General features: G+C 37.1%; 1 protein-coding gene and 1 non-coding gene across 2 annotated transcripts in view; one reads left to right on the forward strand and one right to left on the reverse strand.

The window, feature by feature from the left end:
• LOC114489881 (eukaryotic translation initiation factor 2 subunit 3, Y-linked) overlaps nt 1-19,478 on the reverse strand; it is a 35,059-nt gene extending 15,581 nt beyond the window's left edge. Inside the window, exons 1-9 of the mRNA XM_028503725.2 lie at nt 19,324-19,478; nt 18,448-18,511; nt 16,095-16,222; nt 15,877-15,998; nt 14,544-14,638; nt 10,541-10,699; nt 8,930-9,064; nt 3,959-4,053; nt 3,488-3,632 (exon numbers count right to left, since the gene is read on the reverse strand). Coding sequence (XP_028359526.1) covers nt 3,488-3,632; nt 3,959-4,053; nt 8,930-9,064; nt 10,541-10,699; nt 14,544-14,638; nt 15,877-15,998; nt 16,095-16,222; nt 18,448-18,511; nt 19,324-19,392 — 1,012 coding nt within the window. The 5' untranslated portion in view covers nt 19,393-19,478. The remainder of the gene's footprint in view (nt 1-3,487; nt 3,633-3,958; nt 4,054-8,929; nt 9,065-10,540; nt 10,700-14,543; nt 14,639-15,876; nt 15,999-16,094; nt 16,223-18,447; nt 18,512-19,323) is intronic.
• Nucleotides 9,988-10,092, forward strand: LOC114489905. Its single transcript, XR_003683926.1, has one exon. It is a non-coding gene; the product is annotated as a U6 spliceosomal RNA (small nuclear RNA).
• Nucleotides 19,479-19,870: the final 392 nt, after the last annotated feature.

The following is a 19,870-nucleotide window of genomic DNA, read 5'->3' on the forward strand; positions in this document are numbered from 1 at the left end:
TTTCATAATAATTAATTTACAGAAATAAAGTAGTTGTTAATGTTTGTTGGAAGTATATAGGTGTTGACTCTGAGAAGGAAAATACCTGCCAAAAAAAGGACTCCTGGTGGCTAACTAGACAAAGATTTAAACATGAAACCTAGCAACTGTTTTAAAGAGGGAACTCTCATGCAAGTTGCAATTCAGGAAGAAGCGTGAACCAAGCTGCCTGCCTGTACTGTTTCTACCATCTGAGCCATGCTTACAAGGCAGTTCTTGGACCTATTTCAACCAATAGGATTGAGGTTTTCCCCTTTCCATCCAAGATGGACAACTTACAGCCCTCCTAGCGTTTAACTGACCAATCAAAACTGCTTTTTAGACCAACAAATCTCTCTATACAAGTCAGCTCTCCTTTGTACAGAGAATGCAATTTTCCTTTCTGCAAAAGACTGAACACCATGGAGTTGTGGAGCAGCTCTCCTCACAGTGGAGTTGATACAATAAAGATGTGTCACCACAGCAGAGCAGAGCAAGACAGAGCTATCTAGCTAGAGAGGGGCCTTCCATGTGAGTAGTGAGGACCATCCATGCACAATTGAGCTACATCACAACTGAATAAGGTTTCCTTCTTCACATCCCAAACTGGGGTTCAAGTTGGTGTGGAATTGGTACCAACAGCGGTCAGTTAATTTGACACAGGCTGGTTACTATATTATTTTACCTACATATTTGTACAATGGTATAATAAACAATTACATGACAGTAATTTCTGAATTTGCTAAAAAATACAAGATCATATTCAGAAAACTATTACTGAAACAATGCAAAATGTAAATAGAGCAAATAGATGATGTCACTGAAATGGCAGAATAAAACCCCTCCAAAATGCTCTTCTCCATAAATACTATTTATTTATTCAAAGGGAAGGTCAGCTTTTATTAGATTTTAGGAGGAAACTGGAGTGTTTTTTTTTTTTTAAGATTTTATTTATTTTCAGAGAGAGGGAAAGGGAAGGAGAAAGAGGCAGAAAGAAGGATAAATGTGTGATTGCCTCCTGCATGCCCCCTACTGGGGACCTGGCCCACAACCAGAGCAAGAGCCCATACTGGGAATCAAACTGGTGACCCTTTGGTTTGCTGGCCTGCACTCAATCCACTGGGCCATACCAGTCTGGGCAATTTTTAAAAAAACAAGCAATTTTTTGTTTAAATCTGCCAAAATGTCTAAATCATTTTCCAAACCCTAAAATTCACACAAAGGCTTGCAGCAATTTGTAGAGAATAGGAAGGAAGGCAGGAAGGAAGATCTCTAATAAGACCGGCAAACTGAGGATATTTTAACTTGTCCTAGTCCAATCCCTGTTCACTAGCTCTGTGGCAATATTGTAAACAACACAACTTTGTGGTGAAAACCAAGAGGTTGGCAGTCCTGTAGTGACAACAGGGCTAGAGCTCCTTTAAAATCTCATTTCCTGAGGATTACCATTTGATTTGTCTGTTTCCCTGGAAGATTCCACTTTGAGGGCTGTCTACATGCTGAGTGTGAAATGTCTTTTCCCCAAAGAACTGAAGAATACTAACTGCACAAATAATATTCTAACCAAAATGCTTAAGAGAAAGAAGTTTGGATGTTCATGGGAGCTTTGAAAAGCCTGACACATTCCTACAAATCTAAAAGATGGTATGCATGTGTACATCTGTGAATATGTCCAGGAAAGAATTTAGAAAGCCTTAAGCTCTCACTTCTACTTGGACTTAAGCTAGAAGAGAAGGTAAAGCTGTAAACTACCTGGATGAATACTGAAGGCAAGCACCAACATACACATAGAGTAATAACTGCAAGACCTTGCTTTTAGGCACTGACAAAATCACTCCTTGTTCAATCACTAGTCTAACACTCAACTAAGTATACACTACAGTGGGCACACATGAACATCAGAGATTATTCAACTGTTCACAAGCTACTAAATAAGCAACAACCAGTAGAACAAGTGGCAATAAAGCTTTTAGGGGAATAGATTTTCCATTCCCCCAAAGAGTTACCACACTACATTACTTAAAATGTTCTTTCAACAAAAAAATCAAGAGACATGGAAAGTATTAAGTATGGCCCTTATACAGTACAAAAATAATTCAAAAACTACTGTCCATACATACTGGAAATCTTAGACTTACTAAACAAATCCTTTATGGCAGCATATTTTAAATGTGTTCTAAGGGCTAGAAAAAAGCTATGATTAAAGAACCAAAAATATGAGAATGATTTCTCACTATGTATATATCATCAACAATATTTTATAAGAAAATCAAAGAAACATTCCAGAATCAAATAGAATTATTAAAATAAATCACCAAAAAAGCTCAAAAGCAGATTTAAGAAGCAAGAATAGCCAAATCTGAATACAGAGCAATGGAGATAATTCATTTTGAACAGAAATAAAAACAAAAATGAACCGAGTCTGAGGATCTATGAGACAACATTGAGAGAGAAGAGAAAGTGATAAAGGAATTAAGAAACAATGGTAGAAAACATCTCAGATTTGATTCAAAAACAGCAGGAAAAAATATTAATTTATACATCCAAAAAAGCTCAACAAAATCTATATAGGATAAACTTGAAGCAATCCACAGTAAGAAATGTCACACCAAAGTGTTAAAAACAGGAAAAATGTAACTCAAAATGCACAAGGGATCCTCAATGTTTAGAGCTGACTTCTAATTAGAAACCAGGGCCTCATGTAATGAGATGACATTTCAAAGTGCTCTAACATAGCTAAAACACACCACAGAAAGACAAAATCTTTCTTTATCTAACATTTTCTTCTTTAATGATAATAAGGAAAATGGCAACAGAACCTCTCACAAAATCTTAGCTTTTCCCAGTGATTGGCAACAAACTGAACAGTAAGAAACTAGCCATAAACAGTCCTTCAAGATGAAGTTATTTTTATTGTCAACCTCAGCTGATAATAAAAATATGCTATGTGATATTTGATATAATATGCAATATTTGTATCATGATATGTGGTATTTATATCATGATATTTGTATCACAGTTAACATCTGTAAAAATTTACAAAAAAATAAACAAAATAGTGTAAGTAAGATTACAATGATGTACAGGGTCTGGCAAAAGGAGATTTATAGTAGTGAGTACACAGAACAGATTATTCTTGTATTATTATTTACTAATTATTGTATTATTTTTCATACAAACAACTGTAATCCCTCTTTTGCCCCATCCTGTGTATTAAATGCTAAATTATAAAAGTTTGTTATTGTTGAACTTACCCTATACATAAAACCAAAATATATTTTCTTACAAATGTATAAAGTTACTTTGTACTCTAAAATTAACAACTTAACTAAGTACACATCTGCCCATTGTACTCCCCATTTTTGAGTTAAAATTTCTCACTAGAGATAGTCTTAGATAATTCATTTCACACAAAAAGTAACATGACTAGCCACTAATAAAAGCTTATGGATGAAAGTAAGTTTCATACCAATAAGACCCCCTGGAGCAGCATATTGAAGATCATTATGTTCTGCAAAAAGTGATACAATTTTGGAAAAGATTGGTTTACACATAAGTTTTCCTTCACTATCTTTGGAAACAATACCAGGTCTGACTTCTATCTCCTGGCCCACCTGAAACATATAAATGAGTAATTAAAATATTTGGAACAACACAATTACCATTTGTGGGTAAATAATCCTTACTGGTAAATTGTTACTAAAAAGACACTCCTATTTGGGAGAATAATTTCAAAAATTACTTTAAAAAGAATAAAAATTTAGAAATGTATAAGACAAAGTAACAACCACTCAATTATTAAGCAATCACTATATGAAATATACAATTTAAATAAGACATTTAAAGTACAAAATATACATATACACACACTATATACCAATGTACTTAATTTTTAAATTTTTTATTGTTCCTGTAAAAAAGAGTTTAAAATTCAGTTTACCTTTAATACTCCTTTTAAAATACTACCACCTGCCACACCACCTTTCAGGTCATCAACCTCACAGCCAGGTTTATTGACATCAAAGGACCTAATAACTGGGAAAACAGGAGGAAGAAACAATAAAGCTCTTCCTGTTATTTTAATTAAAAGAAATATTTATTCAAATGACATATTCTTCACAAGTAGCCACTTGAGATCTACACCTCAGAGTTGAATTATGGGGAAAGTATTATTCCCATGTTCTTATAGTCATATTTTAATGGAAAAATGAAAATAGTAATCAGTAAGTGACATGGTTATGTTTTACTGATAATATGGGATACAATGTAACTATTATAAAGAATATAAACATGTATGAATATAATTATGTGAAAGTGTGACTGTTCTGGGCCAAACTATTCCTTCCCCATTCATTCTGGGTCTTAACTAGTATACACAGATACTTCAAAATGTGACAATTAGAAGACTGGGCCTTTATGGGGAAATTAAGGTCAACTGAGACCAATGGGTGGGCCCTACTTGGCTGACTAGATGTTTCCAACAGGAAATTTGGACACACCAAAGATGACAGGGATGCACAAACACACACACAGAGGAAAGATGAAGTGATGACAGAGCATCATGCTGGCTCCCTGCAAGACAAAGAGAGGTCTCAGAAGAAACCAAATCTGCCAGACCTCCAGTGAAGATGGAGGTATAGGTAAACATAGCTTCCCTCCTCACACAACCACATCAAAAAATACAACTTAACTATAGAACAATAATCACTCAGAGCCATCAGATACTATAATATTGAATGGAAGTCCAATACACAGAATTAAAGAAACCACATCTACCAAGACTGGTTGGAGAGGCAGAGATGCAGTGACACTGAATGGGCTGGACCCACATCCATGTGTAGTAGATAAGAATATTAGAGGGATATCTTGGAGCAAAGGGCCCCAGCCTCACACCAGGCTCCCTAGCCTAGGGGTCCAGTGCTAGGCAGACAAACCCCATAACATCTAGCTGTAAAAACCAGCAGGTATTGAGTCAGTGGAAGAAGCTACTGGATTCCCAAGGAGTTCCTCTCAAAGAACCCGATCACAGACTCACCTATTCAGACTCTGGACTCCAGCACAGGACAGCAGTTTGAAAGGTACCAGTGGCACATGAGGAGGAACTGAAGTGTCTGGTGTCAAGGCTAGAGTTGGGGGACAGCCTTCTCCCCAACAGGAAAGTAGGTAAAGGCCACTGTCCCTTTTCTGAACCCTCCTCCCACAGAGCCACATATCCAGCAGGTGGATGTCATATCTGAGAGTTCATGAACCTGGCTAACACTGTTTGAACCAAGGATTCCCTGAGGCTCCACCCCACCCAACTTTACAGGCCCACCCTGCTGTTAATAGTGGCTTTTCCAGATGAACACCTGGTCTTGGCTCACGTTCCACATCTTCCTAAATCTTGACAAATAAGCAACTGCTGGCTTCAGCAAGCCCTCAGCCCCCATACCTCTTGCTGAGGGTGGCCCCATGTATGGCATTAGCAGCAGTCAGCCTAGGTTCACAGCTGGCTTCACCTGGGAATCTCCAACCCCAGCACAAGTAGCAGCCACCTCAGATTGCTCTATATAGCTCAGGCAGTGTGGCCCCAGGCAAAACACAGGCAGTGGCTGCCCTTGGTGTGCACCACCCAGAAAACCCCAGGGCCAATATATCCGGTGGATAGCTACAGGTAGCTCCAGGATGTTGGAGCACCACCTCCCTGACCCTGCACAGCTGATTCTCCATGAGGGTGGAGGTTGGTGATCAGAGGTCATAGCCAGTCCCTACAGCTGACTAGCCTGGGTAAATTGCTCCCATTGACCTCCCAACAGCAACTAAGGCTTAACCTCAAAAGAAAGTGTACTTAGCTCACTAAGGGTGCACCTCAAGTACCCAGCTTAAATAACAAACGAGGCTGTGCCCTGGACCCTATAGGACACCTACTACATTTGGCCACACAACCAAGGCAGAGTCACAACAGCTCTATGTAATACATAAAAACAAACATCAAAATGAGGAGACAAAGAAACATGGCCCAAATGAAAGAAAAAACACTGCAGAAAAAGAGCTCAACAAAATGGAAATAAGCAATCTATCCTTAAAACACTGGTTATAGGGATGCTAAAGAAACTTTGTGTGGACCTCAACAACATAAAAAGATCCAGTCAGAAACAAAGGATACACTAACTGACATAAGAGCAGTTTATAGGAATATAAAAGTATAGAGTGAATGAAGTCGAGAATGAAACCTATTATTTAGAACATAAGAAAACAAGAAACCAAATAGAACTAGAAATAAAAATGAATCCAAGAAAACCAAGGGTAGTGTAAGTGTTCCAACATTTGCATCACAGAGACGCTAGCAGAACAAAAACAGGAAACAACTTGCAATCTCTTTGAAACAATAATGAAAGAAAATTTCCCTAAGTTGGTGAAGGAAATAGACATGCAAGTCCAGGAAGGACAGAAAGTCTGAAACAAGATGGATGCAAAGAGGCCCACTCCAAGATACATCACAATTAAAATGCACAAGGTTAAAGATAAAAGAGAGAATCTTAAAAGTAGCAAGAGAAAAGTTAGTTATCTACAGGGGAGCTCCCATAAGACAGTCTGCTGATTTCTCAAAAGAAAACTGTGCAGGCTAGAAGGAATTGGCAAGACATTCAAAGTCATGAAAAGTGGGGGACCTACAGCCAAGATTGCTCTACCTAGCAAAGCTATCATTTAGAATCAGGTGGAGGGGGCCAAGATGGAGGTGCTGGAAGAACTGCTTCACTTCCTCATACAACCAAAAGAAGGAAAACAACCAATTTAAAAACAAAGAACAACCAGAACTGCTCGAAAAACATTTGCATATAATTCCAAGAACAAAGGAGTTTAAGAAACATTCAACCAGAGGTAGGAGGGGCAGAGACAGATGAAGCAAGGCAGTGCCCGGAGGACAGAGGACCCCCGCAGGCAAGGAGGCAGATGTAGCATCACACAGGCAATCCCACATACTTGGCAGAGAGAAGCCTGGGGGAGAGCTGGAGAGTGAGATGGGCCTCAAAACCCTGGGTTTCAGGGCAACAAACTAAAGACTCAAAAGCACAGTTGGAGGGAAAGACTGTAAGATTGTGGCTGCAGAATAAACTCCCAGCCTCACAGGACAGTATGTTTAAGAGACCCACAGGGTCCTAAAATGAACACAAACACACCCACCTGCAAACCAGCATGTAAGGCCACAGACCAATTGTGGGAAGAATGGAAGTGATGGCAAGTGGGACAAAAACAGAACAAAGTGGCATTGTTCCTTTGCTGACCCCTCCCTCATAGCACCACAGTGTAGCAAAAAGGGTTGCCCAGACCTGGCAAATACCTAAGGCTCCGCCCCTTACAGGTACCAGGTACACTGAGACAAAGAAATATGGCCCAAATGAACAGGTCAAAACTCTAGAAAAAGAACTAAGTGATGAAGGAATAGTCAACCTATCAGAGGCAGGGTTCAAAATACTGGTAATCAGGATGTTCACAGAATGAGTTGAGTATGGTCACAAAATGAAGAGAGAAATGAAGGTTACAAAAAGTGAAATAAAGGAAAATATACAAGGAAACAACAGTGAAGGGAAGGAAACTGGGACTCAAATCAACAACTTGGAACAAAAGAGAAAAATAAGCAGCCAACTGGAACAGGATGAACAAAGAATGCAAAAAAAATGGGGAAGGGTTAGGAACCTCTGGGACACCTTTAAACATTTTAACATCTGAATCATAGAGGTGCCAGAAGGACAATAGGAAAAGCAAGAAATTAAAAACCTATTTGAACAAACAGTGAAAAAGAATTTCCCCAATCTGGCAAAGGAAATAAGACTTTCCAGGAAGTCCAGGAAGCTCAGAGAGTCTTAAAGAAGTTGGACCCAAGGAAGCACACACCAAGGCACATTATAATTACATTACTCAAGATAAAGATAAAAAGGGAATCTTAAAAGCAGCAAGAGAAATGGCGAGTTACCTACAAAGGAGTTCCCATAAGACTATCAGCTGATTTCTCAAAAGAGACCTTATAGGCTAGAAGGGGCTGAAAAGAAGTATTTCAAGAAGTCATGAAAGGCAAGGACATACATCCAAGATTACTCTATCCAGCAAAGCTATCATTTAGGATGCAAAGGCAGATAAAACATTTCCCAGGTAAGGGAAAATTAAAGGAGTTTATCATCACCAAGCCTTTAATATATGAAATGTTACAGAAGTTTATTTGAAAAAATAGAAGAAAATAAAAAACTACAAACAGTAAAATGACAACAAACTTACAACTATCAACAACTGAACCTAGAACAAAACAAAACAAAAACAAAGTAAGCAAACAACTAGAACAGGAACAGAATCATAGAAATGGAGATCACATGGAGGGTTATCAGTGGGTAAGCAGAAGGTGGAGAATGGGGGAAAAGGTACAGGGAATAAGAAGCACAAATGGTAGGTAGAAAATAGATAGGGGGGTGGTAAGAATAGTACAGGAAATTTAGAAGCTAAAGAACTTATATGTATGACCCATGGACATGAACTAAGAGGTGGTGAATGCAGATAGGAGGGTGTATGCAGGGGGACAGGTACAAAAGGGGGAAAATGGGACAAGTGTAAAAGTATAATCAACTATTTCCTTAAAAAGTTAACATTCATATTTTATTCACTATCCTGTTACTCATCCAGTCTCACATTGCCAAAACGACCTTGGAATTAATCTATACCAATATAATATAATCGCTTTCTTTTTACCCCATTAAGTTCAAATGACAAGTTGCCCTTGGTTTCCATAATTCATTCCCTATTTTAAAATTCAAAGAAGTATAAGATTGTATATATTATCACCTTATCCAAAGAACAAATTAATACTAAACATCTCTATAAGCAAATCAACAATGTGGAAAGATTGAGTCACAAACTAAAAGTTAACAGGTTAAAAACTTACCAATAAGTCGGGGTTCTGATATAAAGTCTCTTATAGGTACTGGAATTTTCTTTACAATATACTCACAGACAACTTCAATATTATATTTTAGCTGAGCAGAAATTGGTATAATAGGAGCTCCTTCTGCCACAGTACCTGTATGACAAAATTAATATTAATCAAAATTCTACAAGCTGTTCTGCACATCTACATAAAATAATTGCTAATATTTAAAAAGCAACATACAAAACTGTTTATAAACAGTTTTGTTTATAAACAAACATACATTCTGTTCATACATTCTGTTTATAAAGACTACAATATTTTGTTTTTCCTTCTAAATCTGAACTCTGTGAGGTTAGAATTAGTATCCATAATAAAAGAAACTCTGCCTGGCATAGCTAAGTGGATTGAGCACGGGCTGTGAACCAAAGCATTGTAGGTTCAATTCCCAGTCAGGGCACATGCCTGGGTTGCAGGCCATGGCCCCCAGCAACTGCACATGGATGTTTCTCTCTCTCCCTCCCTCCCTTCCCTCTCTAAAAGTACATAAATAAAATCTTTTAAAAAAGGGTAAGAAAAAGAGAAATGAATAAATACTTGTGCTACTGGGAAAGAATTTGCTTAAAAGACTTCCATTAAAATGTAATTTAGGCCCAGATACATGTTAAGCGTGTCAATAGAAAACTACAGACCCACTGCTAATCAGACATTGCTGGCACAAACCATTTGCTCCTTATTAATTAAATGTCAAATAAGTTGATAAATGAAATGAACTAAATAAGAGAAAAAAATTACAGCTATACTTTTTCTTTTCTATGCAACATGTGCCCAATACAGCCAGTATTTCTAACAAGACAAGAAATCAAACATCAAAAAATATGCACAATGTTTTTCTCAGAATAAAAATAGTACTTTTTAAAGAAAGGGACACTACAGAGAACTCATGGTCAGTTTCAGTTCTGGGAATAGGTAGTCATTGAGAAGAAAATAAGTCAGAATAATTAGACAGCAAACCAACAAAAAAGATGATTCATTTACTTCACTATGCTTGGGAAAGTTTTAGAAACATCTATTAGGTGCTCCATTTGGCAGTATATATACTAGAACTGAAATAATAGAGAAGAACAGCATTCCTTCTACACAAGGATGACAGACATACTTGTAAAATTTCCCACTCTACCATCTCATAAAGATGTTTTTTATATATGTATGTATATATATTTTAAAGCAATGTATTTACATTTGGCAAAAAAAAATAATTGGTAACATTTATCAAATACAGCTTGTCCCCTTGGTTTCCATAATTCATTCCCTATTTTAAAATTCAAAGAAGTATAAGATTGTATATACTATCACCTTATCCAAAGAACAAATTAATACTAAACATCTCTATAAGCAAATCAACAATGTGGAAAGATTGAGTCACGAACTAAAAGTTAACAGGTTATTGAAAGTAGGTATACTTTCAGCACACTAAATTCAAAAACAAATTTCATTTTTATCAGATGGCTAAAAGCAAAAAAAATTATTAAGCAGTTTTACAACTCATTATTTACTTTATGATGATTACATTAAAATATCTGGATGCCTCTAAAAGTGATTCATATTTTATTAAATACTAGAGCTTACCCTGTACAAATGCAAGGATTTGTTCATATTGTTCTTTAGCCTGACTTTCTTTCACCAAATCAATTTTATTTTGTAGAATCAAAATATGTTTCAGTTTCATAATTTCTATGGCAGCCAGGTGTTCAGAAGTCTGAGGTTGAGGACAAGATTCATTACCAGCTAAATTGATAATAAAGGATAAAAAGAAATCAAGTAAAATGAGTAATAAGGACTAGTTCATACTTAAATGAATAGACTTTTGGATATTTTACTCAAAGCAAATTCCTGGACACCACTGTCTTTGTATGCCTTTGTTTAAACTCGATGACTGATTTCCTTGGATTCTCCCAGGCTTTTAACTACTATTTGTAGCTTTAAAGCACAATGTTTAGAATCAAGAAATTTAGGCTGCGCTGAGTCTACAGATAGCTTTCTTTTCCTCAGACATAACATGTACTCTTCTGGTTCTATCCACTCTGTAGGATATTCCAGCCCTGTCTAGCTTCAAAATATTTCAGACATAACAGTGCTTCATATAATCTATAAATTATAATTACTAAAACCTAAGAGTGTAGATAACCACAAATATGAACCCCAATAATCTCCAACTTCAGCTACTGAAATCCTTGAGTCCTACTCTTTAATGTGGAATAGATCTAATTAGTTAATACCACAGTATTGCAAAAGTGGTAAGATATCATTTCTCAAGTTAAGTTCCAGAGACTCAGGCTTCCAATTTGAAAGCAGTTCGTCTCTCTCAAAATGTCATGTCATAAGAACAGTTGGGCACTTTATGGACAAGCCCATGTGAGTGGGAAGCAAGGTTTGAGTGAACTCACACATCTCATGTAGCAATATTTTTGCTGATACATATCTAGGCCATGGGAAATAAAGGAAAAAATAAACAAATGGGGCTACGTCAAACTAAAAAGCTTCTACATGGCTAAAGAAACTATCATCAAAATAAAAAGAAATCACCTGTATGAGAGAACATATTTGTCAATAATACACTGGAAAAGAGTTTGGCCGCCAACATACATAAAGAACCCATAAGACCCAACACCAGGAAGACAAAAAAAAATCTTAATTAAAAAATGGGCAAAGGACCAGAACAGACACTTCTCTAAGGAGGGCATTCAGAGGGCCCAGAGAAATGTGAAAGGATGCTCAACATCACTAGCCATCAGAGTGATGCAAATTAAAACCACAGTGAGATACCACTTCACACTGGTCAGAATGGCCATCATAAACAAATCAACAAACAAGTGCTGTTGAGGATAAGCAGAAAAGGGAACCCTAGTACACTGTGGTAGGAATGCAAGCTGGTGCAGCCACTGTGGAAAACAGTATGGAACTGCCTCAAGAAAACTAAAAATGGAACTCCTCTGACTCAGCAATACAACTGCATACACTAAAGATCCTGAAACACCAATCCAAAAGAATCTATGCACCCCAATATTCAGAGCAGCACAATTTACAACAGCCAAGTGCTGAAAGCAACCTAAGTGCCCATCAGTAAGTAAATGAGAGTGGATCATAAAACTGGTACATTTACACATGGAATACTATGCAGCCGAAAGAAAGAAGGAGCACCTACCCTTTGCAACAGCTTGGATGGAGCTGGAGGGCATTATGCTAAGTGAAACAAGCCAAACCATGAAAGAGAAATACCATTGATCTCACCTATAAGTAGAACCTAATCAACAGAACAAATAAGCAGGCAAAATAGAACCAGAGACACTGAAATAAAGAACTGACAGTAATCAGAAATCAATGGGCTGAGGACGGGAGGCATTAAAGAACATGTATGAAGGACACATCTACAAAGACAAAGGGGGTTGGGGGGAGGGATGGTGGGGGCCATGATGGGGTAAAAATGGAGACAAACACACCTGAACAACAACAACAACAACAGGATGAAAAAAAAACTGGAAAAAAAAAAAGAAAACAATGAGATATCACCTCAGAAGTGCCACAGTGGACTTCATCAATAAATAAGTGCTGGCTAGGATGTGGCAAGAAGGGGGCCCTAATGCATTCTTGGTAGTAATGCAGACTGGGCAGCTACTATGGAAAAAGGTAAGGAATTTTTCTCTAAACACTAAAAATGGAACTGCCTTTAACCCAGCTATTCCACTCCTGGGATTATATTTAAAGAATCCTGCATCAACAAACTCAAAAGAACCTAAGCACCAAATGTTCACAGTAATGTTATTTACAATAGCCAAGTGCTGGAAACAGTGTTAAGTGCCCAGCAGTAAATGAGTTATCAAAAAACTATGGCACATTTACACAATGCAATGATATACAGCAGAAAGAACTCCTCCCTTTTGGACAGCATAATGGAACTGGAGATTATTAAACTAATTGAAATAAGCCAGTCAGTGAAAGACAAATACCATATGATCTGATGTACATGAGAATATAATGAATAAAACCACCTAATAAGCAAAACAGAACTGCAGGCATGGAAACATGGAACAGGCTGACAGTAACCAGAGCAGACAGAGGAGGAAAATAATGGTGGAAAGGGGAAGGGACTAGTAAGGGATTCACTGTACAAGTGTGTGGGGGCGTGAGGGGTGGTGGAGGAGGGCAAAGGGGGAAAATTGGGACAACTGTAATAGAATAATGATGAAATTAAAAAAAAAAAAAAACAAAAAACAGGTTCCCTAACCCCAGACTAGTCTTCACATAACAGCTGTCAGATTCCTGTAACCTGAGACCTCCAGTCAAAGAAAACAAAACTCCCTAGCTACACAAAGTGATTAAATGTTAGTTATTCTAATTTACTAGGTTCTGACATACTTTGTTTTACAGTTATTTATTAACCAAAGGGAAACACATTATCTAAAAATAAATAAAAATAATCATTCTTAGTATCTCAATGATTATTTTCCCCAATTTGTGATGTTCAGTACTCTTGTACCATGTGACATGCTTCTTGAAAAGTACAGCCTGTGTAGTGAGGCATTTGATCTTGCTTAAAAAGCAGTGTAGCAGTTGTCTTGGGCTTCTTAAACATAAATCATATAATGCTTACTGGACAGTCCTTATTCAGGGCATGATTGCCTACATAAGATTTGAGATGTGGCTGCTATATGAGTCTTTAAGTAAGATGCTGGCAAGCTGGAAAGACTAATTTGATTCATTTAATACTCACAAGATTTTAGAATGGGGGACTGGGAACATGAGAGTTCAGTCATTTGAAGACTAAAATTTACCACACAGTTAATCACTCCCTTATGTGTAGATAATACAACCTAAATAAAAACTCTGAACACTGAAAATGTGACAGTAATCCCTACCTTCAGAGGACAATTAAAGCTACATGTCTGTACACCTCCTGGACTGTGCCCTATGCATCTCTTTCTTTAGCTGATTTTAATCTGCATCACTTTTCTATAATAAATCATAACCCAGTATTCATAGTATTCAGTTTTCAGTGAGATGAGTGAGTCTAATGAATTATAAAAGTTAACAATAGTTTACAGAACTTGGTGAACATGCAGTGGGAAGAGTGCCCTCCAACTTCATATTTGGCCCAAAACTCCATGTGGCATGTGGCCTCTAATAACAAAATCTCTTTAACAACAAACATACAGAAGACAACACAGTCCTAACTTTAAAAGCATCCATGGAGGCTAACTAAAGCTTTTCATAGGAATGTTTGAGATCTGTATCTAAAGAAAATCATTATGTTGATATTGCTGTGGGCAGTCCAGAGATATTAAAAATGAACTACCCTCCTATACTTCTATATAATAATTGTAAATAAAAATAGCATTATTTTTGTTAGTGCATGAAAAATGCACTATTGACATGAAAAATTTTGTTTTGCATACTACCATAAGAATTCTCAAAGTATCAGCCCCAGATACACCTTGCTTATTGTTTCATATACAGATGTGAATATGAACCTGGATTTATTTATTACCATGTGTGCCCAGTAGAAATCCTTTAAATATTTCATCTGAAATTGATTCTGCATTGATTTATCAAACAAATTCTGATTATTATTTACCTATCAACAGAAGAGCTGCATCCATCACTGCTGCACCATTCAGCATAGTAGCCATCAAAATGTCATGGCCAGGACAGTCAACAAAGGAAACATGTCTAACAATCAAGATATAACAACCAGATATGACGCAGTTAACAAATATGCAAGTCACATTGTTATTAAAGTTAAACCACCTCAAAAATAATCTGGCTATGGCTATAAAGCTCGACGCTACCAGAACTATGAAGTGAGATTACAAGTTAATTAAATAATTAAATAAATAAAGATTATAAAGCAGATAAAAACTGGCTATAAGCAGTTGTAACTTACCTAAAGTTACCTAAAGACAAGGCTCTAATAAGCTTGGGAAAATACCCAACCTAATTAAAGTTAAATATAAATTTTATAAAACATATGCTAATGAATTAGAGGGCAGTGTTAATTTGCCTAATGTACATGCTCTTCATGCATTTTGCCCATTTTCTACTTGCATCTTTTTTTGATCATTTACTTTTAACTTAAATTTTTTAGTGTTCTTTATATATATTTAGTCTATTACTGGAGATGTGATTTGAAAACAGTATCTATAGGCCGGTTGCTTGTGTTTTAATCCTCTTAACAGATTTTTTTAAAAGAATTTACTTATTTTTAGAGAGAGGATAAAAGGAGGAGAGGAGTATCAACCTGTGGTTGCTTCTCACATGCCCCCTACTGGGAACCTGGCCTACAACCCAGGCATGTGCCCTGACTGGAATTGAACCAGCAAACTTTTGGTTCACAGGTTAGCACTCGATCCATTAAGCCACATCAGCCAGGGCAATCCTGTTAAGAGATCTTTGGCAACACAATTATTTTTAATTTTGATGACCTGTAACTTTCCCATTTTTTGTAATTTACTGCTGTATAGCATAATATATAAAAACACCTCAACAAGTCTTAGATCCTTAAATTTTATTGCCTGCATTTTCTTCTAAAAGTTATAGTTCTATTTGATTCTTTTAATCCTCAAATATGTGTATATTTTGAGCATTCACTCAAAACATATGAGAATCTGCACATCTGTATTGTAGGTTAGGTTTAAATAATTGACCTTAAATTTACCTTTATTATATTAGTATACACTTTAAAAAGTTTTTAACTATTGCAGACTAAATTTCTCTTTTTTAAATAATTTTGAGTTTTGCAAACTAAATTTGTTAATGAGAAGATGTTCTTCAAGGTTTTTTTTTACATTTGACACATTTTGAAAAAATGCATGTGCATCAAGTTTAGGTTTAAATTATTGTTTAAGATCTCCACTAAATAGTTGAACAATCACAAGACAAAAAAGTATATTTAACACAAAAACAATCACCTGACTAATTTGAAGTTCCCTTTGGTTCCTGGAATGTCTGTAGGAAACTCATCAGGTGTACTACTTCCACAGGATCTATAGCATTCTGGACGAGGACAACTTGCATCATCAAGTTTATAAATCTAAAAGTTTCAAATAGAAGACTGAATTTATCACCTGTCAAAGCATCTTTGACAATTAAAGTAACCTAGTTTCTACTTCCACAGTACATTATGTACCTTGGCATTAGCATACCCAAGTTTGATTGTGATATTTCTTTCTAACTCATTTTTAAACCTGACAGTGTGAACTCCAGAAATAGCTTTGACAACTGTAGATTTTCCATGAGCAACATGACCAATTGTACCTACAAAAAATAAATAAAAAATAAAAATGAATGTGCATCCAATTTCACCAAGTATTTCACTATACTTAGAAAAACAAAAGCTACAACACACTGTAGTTATTGTGCTTGTCAACAGAAGAACCTACTGTTCCCAGTATCTAAAATATATCAAAAGCTATGCTTATTTACAGGAATTAAGGCAAACTGCTATCATTTAATCACAGTAACTACAGACAGCTCAAGCACTGAACAAGCTTGCTCCAGACTGCTCCCCCTAGGAACCCCCACCTCTGGAGAACCTGTTTTCATCAACTTACTGAAAATCATACCCTAAGGGAAGAATGTACACTGCTAGCCAAAATTTGTGCTTTGCACCAAAGAGTTGGCAAGAATGTGCATACCCCAACTCTTCCCTGAAGTTGCTGCCTGCCAATCCCACCTACCCAATTAATTGCTTTTCAAATTTCCACAGCCTTGGCTGAGTGGTTCACTTGGTTGTAGCATCATTTCCTATACCAAAAGACTGCAGGTTTAATCCCTGGGCACATGTAGGGGGCAACTGATGGATGATTCTCTTTCACACTGATGTCTCTCTCTTTCAAATGAATAAATATTCCTCAACTAAGGAATTTTTAAAAAATGCTAAAAATCTGTCCCAAGCCCTAACCAAGAAGAAAAGCTGTTTTCAGAGCATGGGCTCACCCTTCTCCATTTGTTGACCAAAAAAACAAAGTTTTTCCTCTGCTTTACAGTTTCATCTATTCGTTCAAGTTGCCTTGCCTTAGGCCTCAACATGGAAGGACAGGTAACAATCTGTAACTAATAATGATGTCATTTTTTTCCTTTCATTTATCATTCTCTATGCAAAAATTTTTGTGAAACATAACTTCAGAGAACTTGCTATGAACCTGACTACCTTGTACAAAAACTGTATTTATGTCACCCCCAAACTAAGCAGGTAACCTAAGTAAACTTAGGAAGTTACGAAAATTTTCATTAACCACTATGGTAAGCATACATTCCAGGAAATAACTGGGTCTTCGGACAGCCACCTGCAAAACCAATGAATAAAGCCAAAAGAACACGCTCAAACAGATAATAGATTAGGCATGAAAAATGTAAGTGACTACTGTGTATGTGCCAACTTGATGCTGGCCTCTACATACTTCGCCAAAACATTCATCATAAAGATGCTTTCTAGAATAAAATATAGAAGCTTACATGCCACAAATGAATTTCACTTTGTGTGGTGGCCTCTCTCAATGTAAGGTCCTCCCAACTAAGGAATGAACCCAAGCCTTGACTGGTCTGGCTCTGTGGGTGGGCATCTTTCCACAAACCAAAAGACCAAGGGTTGGATTTCTGTCAGGGCACATGCCTAGATTATGAGTCAAGTCCCGAGCTGGGGGTATTTGAGGGGCAACCATTGGATGTTTCTCTTTCATATCAGATTTACTTTCCCTTTTTTCTCCCTCCCTTCTACTCTTTGTAATGGTAAATACATCTAAAAAAAAAACGTGATCACATGTTTGGTTAGGTAACATATTACTCAACTTGCAGTTAGTCTCCAAAAAATCTTACATGCCCTTAAAATAAACACTAACTGAAATATACAGAAAATTTTGTACACTAAGGAAGTTTACAGTATTAACCTGAGTGAGGTAAGTATGTATGTAAATCCAATACAAAAAAAAAAGGAAATCCATAAAAGTGACAAAAATCCTTAATTACAGCAAATAAATATACTTTAAAAACTTGTATATGACTTAGAATTTTTTTCACAACCTAGGCTCTGTTTGAAAAGACCCTAACAGTTACAAAGATGGCAATTATGAAAAATATTTCCTTAGTAAAAGTTTACATATCAAGAGTTTTACAAACCTTGTTTTTAAATTAAGTCTGTGCTTGTACACCTGAAACTAAAACAATACTGAATATGATTATAATTGAACAATAAAAATCATCCTGTGCAACAAACATTTTCACCTCTTTCTTGTATTTCTGCTACATGTGCACACAGCATAGTGCCTTTTCATGTAGCTATGCATTTGCATCACACATACTCTATAAAATAAGAATGGAATACATTATTTCCTAAAAAAATCTAGCAGGATTGAAGTTTACTATTATATATCTGTCCTCCTATATTCTGTTTATAGCACAAGAAATTAAAATTCATTGTCCAAGAGCAGACAAGTCAAGCTTTCAGAACTGTAATTCTACTCTACGAAACCACTTATTCTTACCTATGTTAATTGTGGCTTGTCTGCTGATAACTTCTTGTGAGAGTGGAGTCAACTTGGTAACATCCTGCAATAAAATATTTTAAAACTAGAGCAGGTAAAATAAACTAGGATTTTAATTTCGTATTTAGTATTTACTGTTGCCCACCATCTATTCAGTTGTTTAATTCTTGGGAAAAATCACCTTTTGTGTATAAGCAGTCATCATATTCCAGAGAAGAGCTAATCAATGCCAAAGGCTCTTTATATTTGCAAAAGAGATGATTATCACCCCTTCCATTCCCATTTACTGTAGGTAGGAGAAGTGGAAGCTGTAGGCTACTGCTGGCAAGGCCAGGGCCTAATCCAGTCCCGCACCTTGTTTTACCTGGCAGCACAGAGCTCCTGGGCCCTAATTACTGGGCCTTAGTTAGGCAGTTATATTTATACAGTTCTAAAATAGCATTTGACCCTCGGACAGCAATCAGGAGGGTGAGGCGGCCCTCATTGAGGGTCTAAGACCCCTCGCCTGACGCCCAAATTTTAAAATGAGGACTCTGGAGAGTTTATAACAGTTCCTTCCTGGATGTTTAACGGTAGAACCCTTAGTATGTTTAACATGTGCTTCTCCGAAACCTTCACAGGCAAAGACTTTAAAAACATTTAATACCACGAAGTTTCCAAAGAATCATCTCCTAATGGCAAGCTCCAAAATTTTACATCCCCACACCAAACTCGCAAACGTACCCACGTGTACGTTATATAGGGAGGGCTGTTCAGCGAGTTCCGCTCTCAGCCAAACCCACGCTCCTGACAGTATTGCTACGGTCTGGTGTCAACGCCTCCCGGGTGGGCCTGCAATCCTTATGCCTCAGTAGTTTTTCTATAGCAAAACCTTACCAAAGTGGCGAGATCCTGACGAGAAAGATGCGGCTGTCCCAAAAACACACTAGCCTCACCACCCGCCATTTTGTCTGAAGAGAAAGGAAGTTGCCTTGGCTACTGCCTGACCCTAAGCAGGCCCCGTAGTGCGGGCAAGAAGGGTAGCGCAAAAAGGCGGAAAGGAAGATGACGTGTACAGCAAGGCATCACCGCTAACTTTTTTAACGCTATACTGCAGACTGACTTCAAAACAGAAGGCACAGATGTGTTGGTTATTTGTGAAGGCAAGAAGAGGGCAGCCCCAGAAAAGGCCCCTTGCTAACTGGGTGATAGAACTCAGCTAGAGGTAGACAAACGATTTTTCTTTTCCGGTGTGAGTAGTGAAAAGCCGGGAGTTTTATTTGGAGTATTGACTATATAACGAAGAGGGAGGAATGTTCTTTATTGATTTCCGTAAATAAGGAGACTCCAGCGGCCGCCTAACCCACGTATGACAAGACGTTGGCTGCAAGCAGGCTACACGCAGAACTATCCATGCTGAATGGTAGGGCTGCTTAATGTTAGG

This window comes from Phyllostomus discolor, chromosome Y, assembly GCF_004126475.2.
Source record: "Phyllostomus discolor isolate MPI-MPIP mPhyDis1 chromosome Y, mPhyDis1.pri.v3, whole genome shotgun sequence".
In the NCBI taxonomy this organism is placed as follows: domain Eukaryota; kingdom Metazoa; phylum Chordata; class Mammalia; order Chiroptera; family Phyllostomidae; genus Phyllostomus; species Phyllostomus discolor.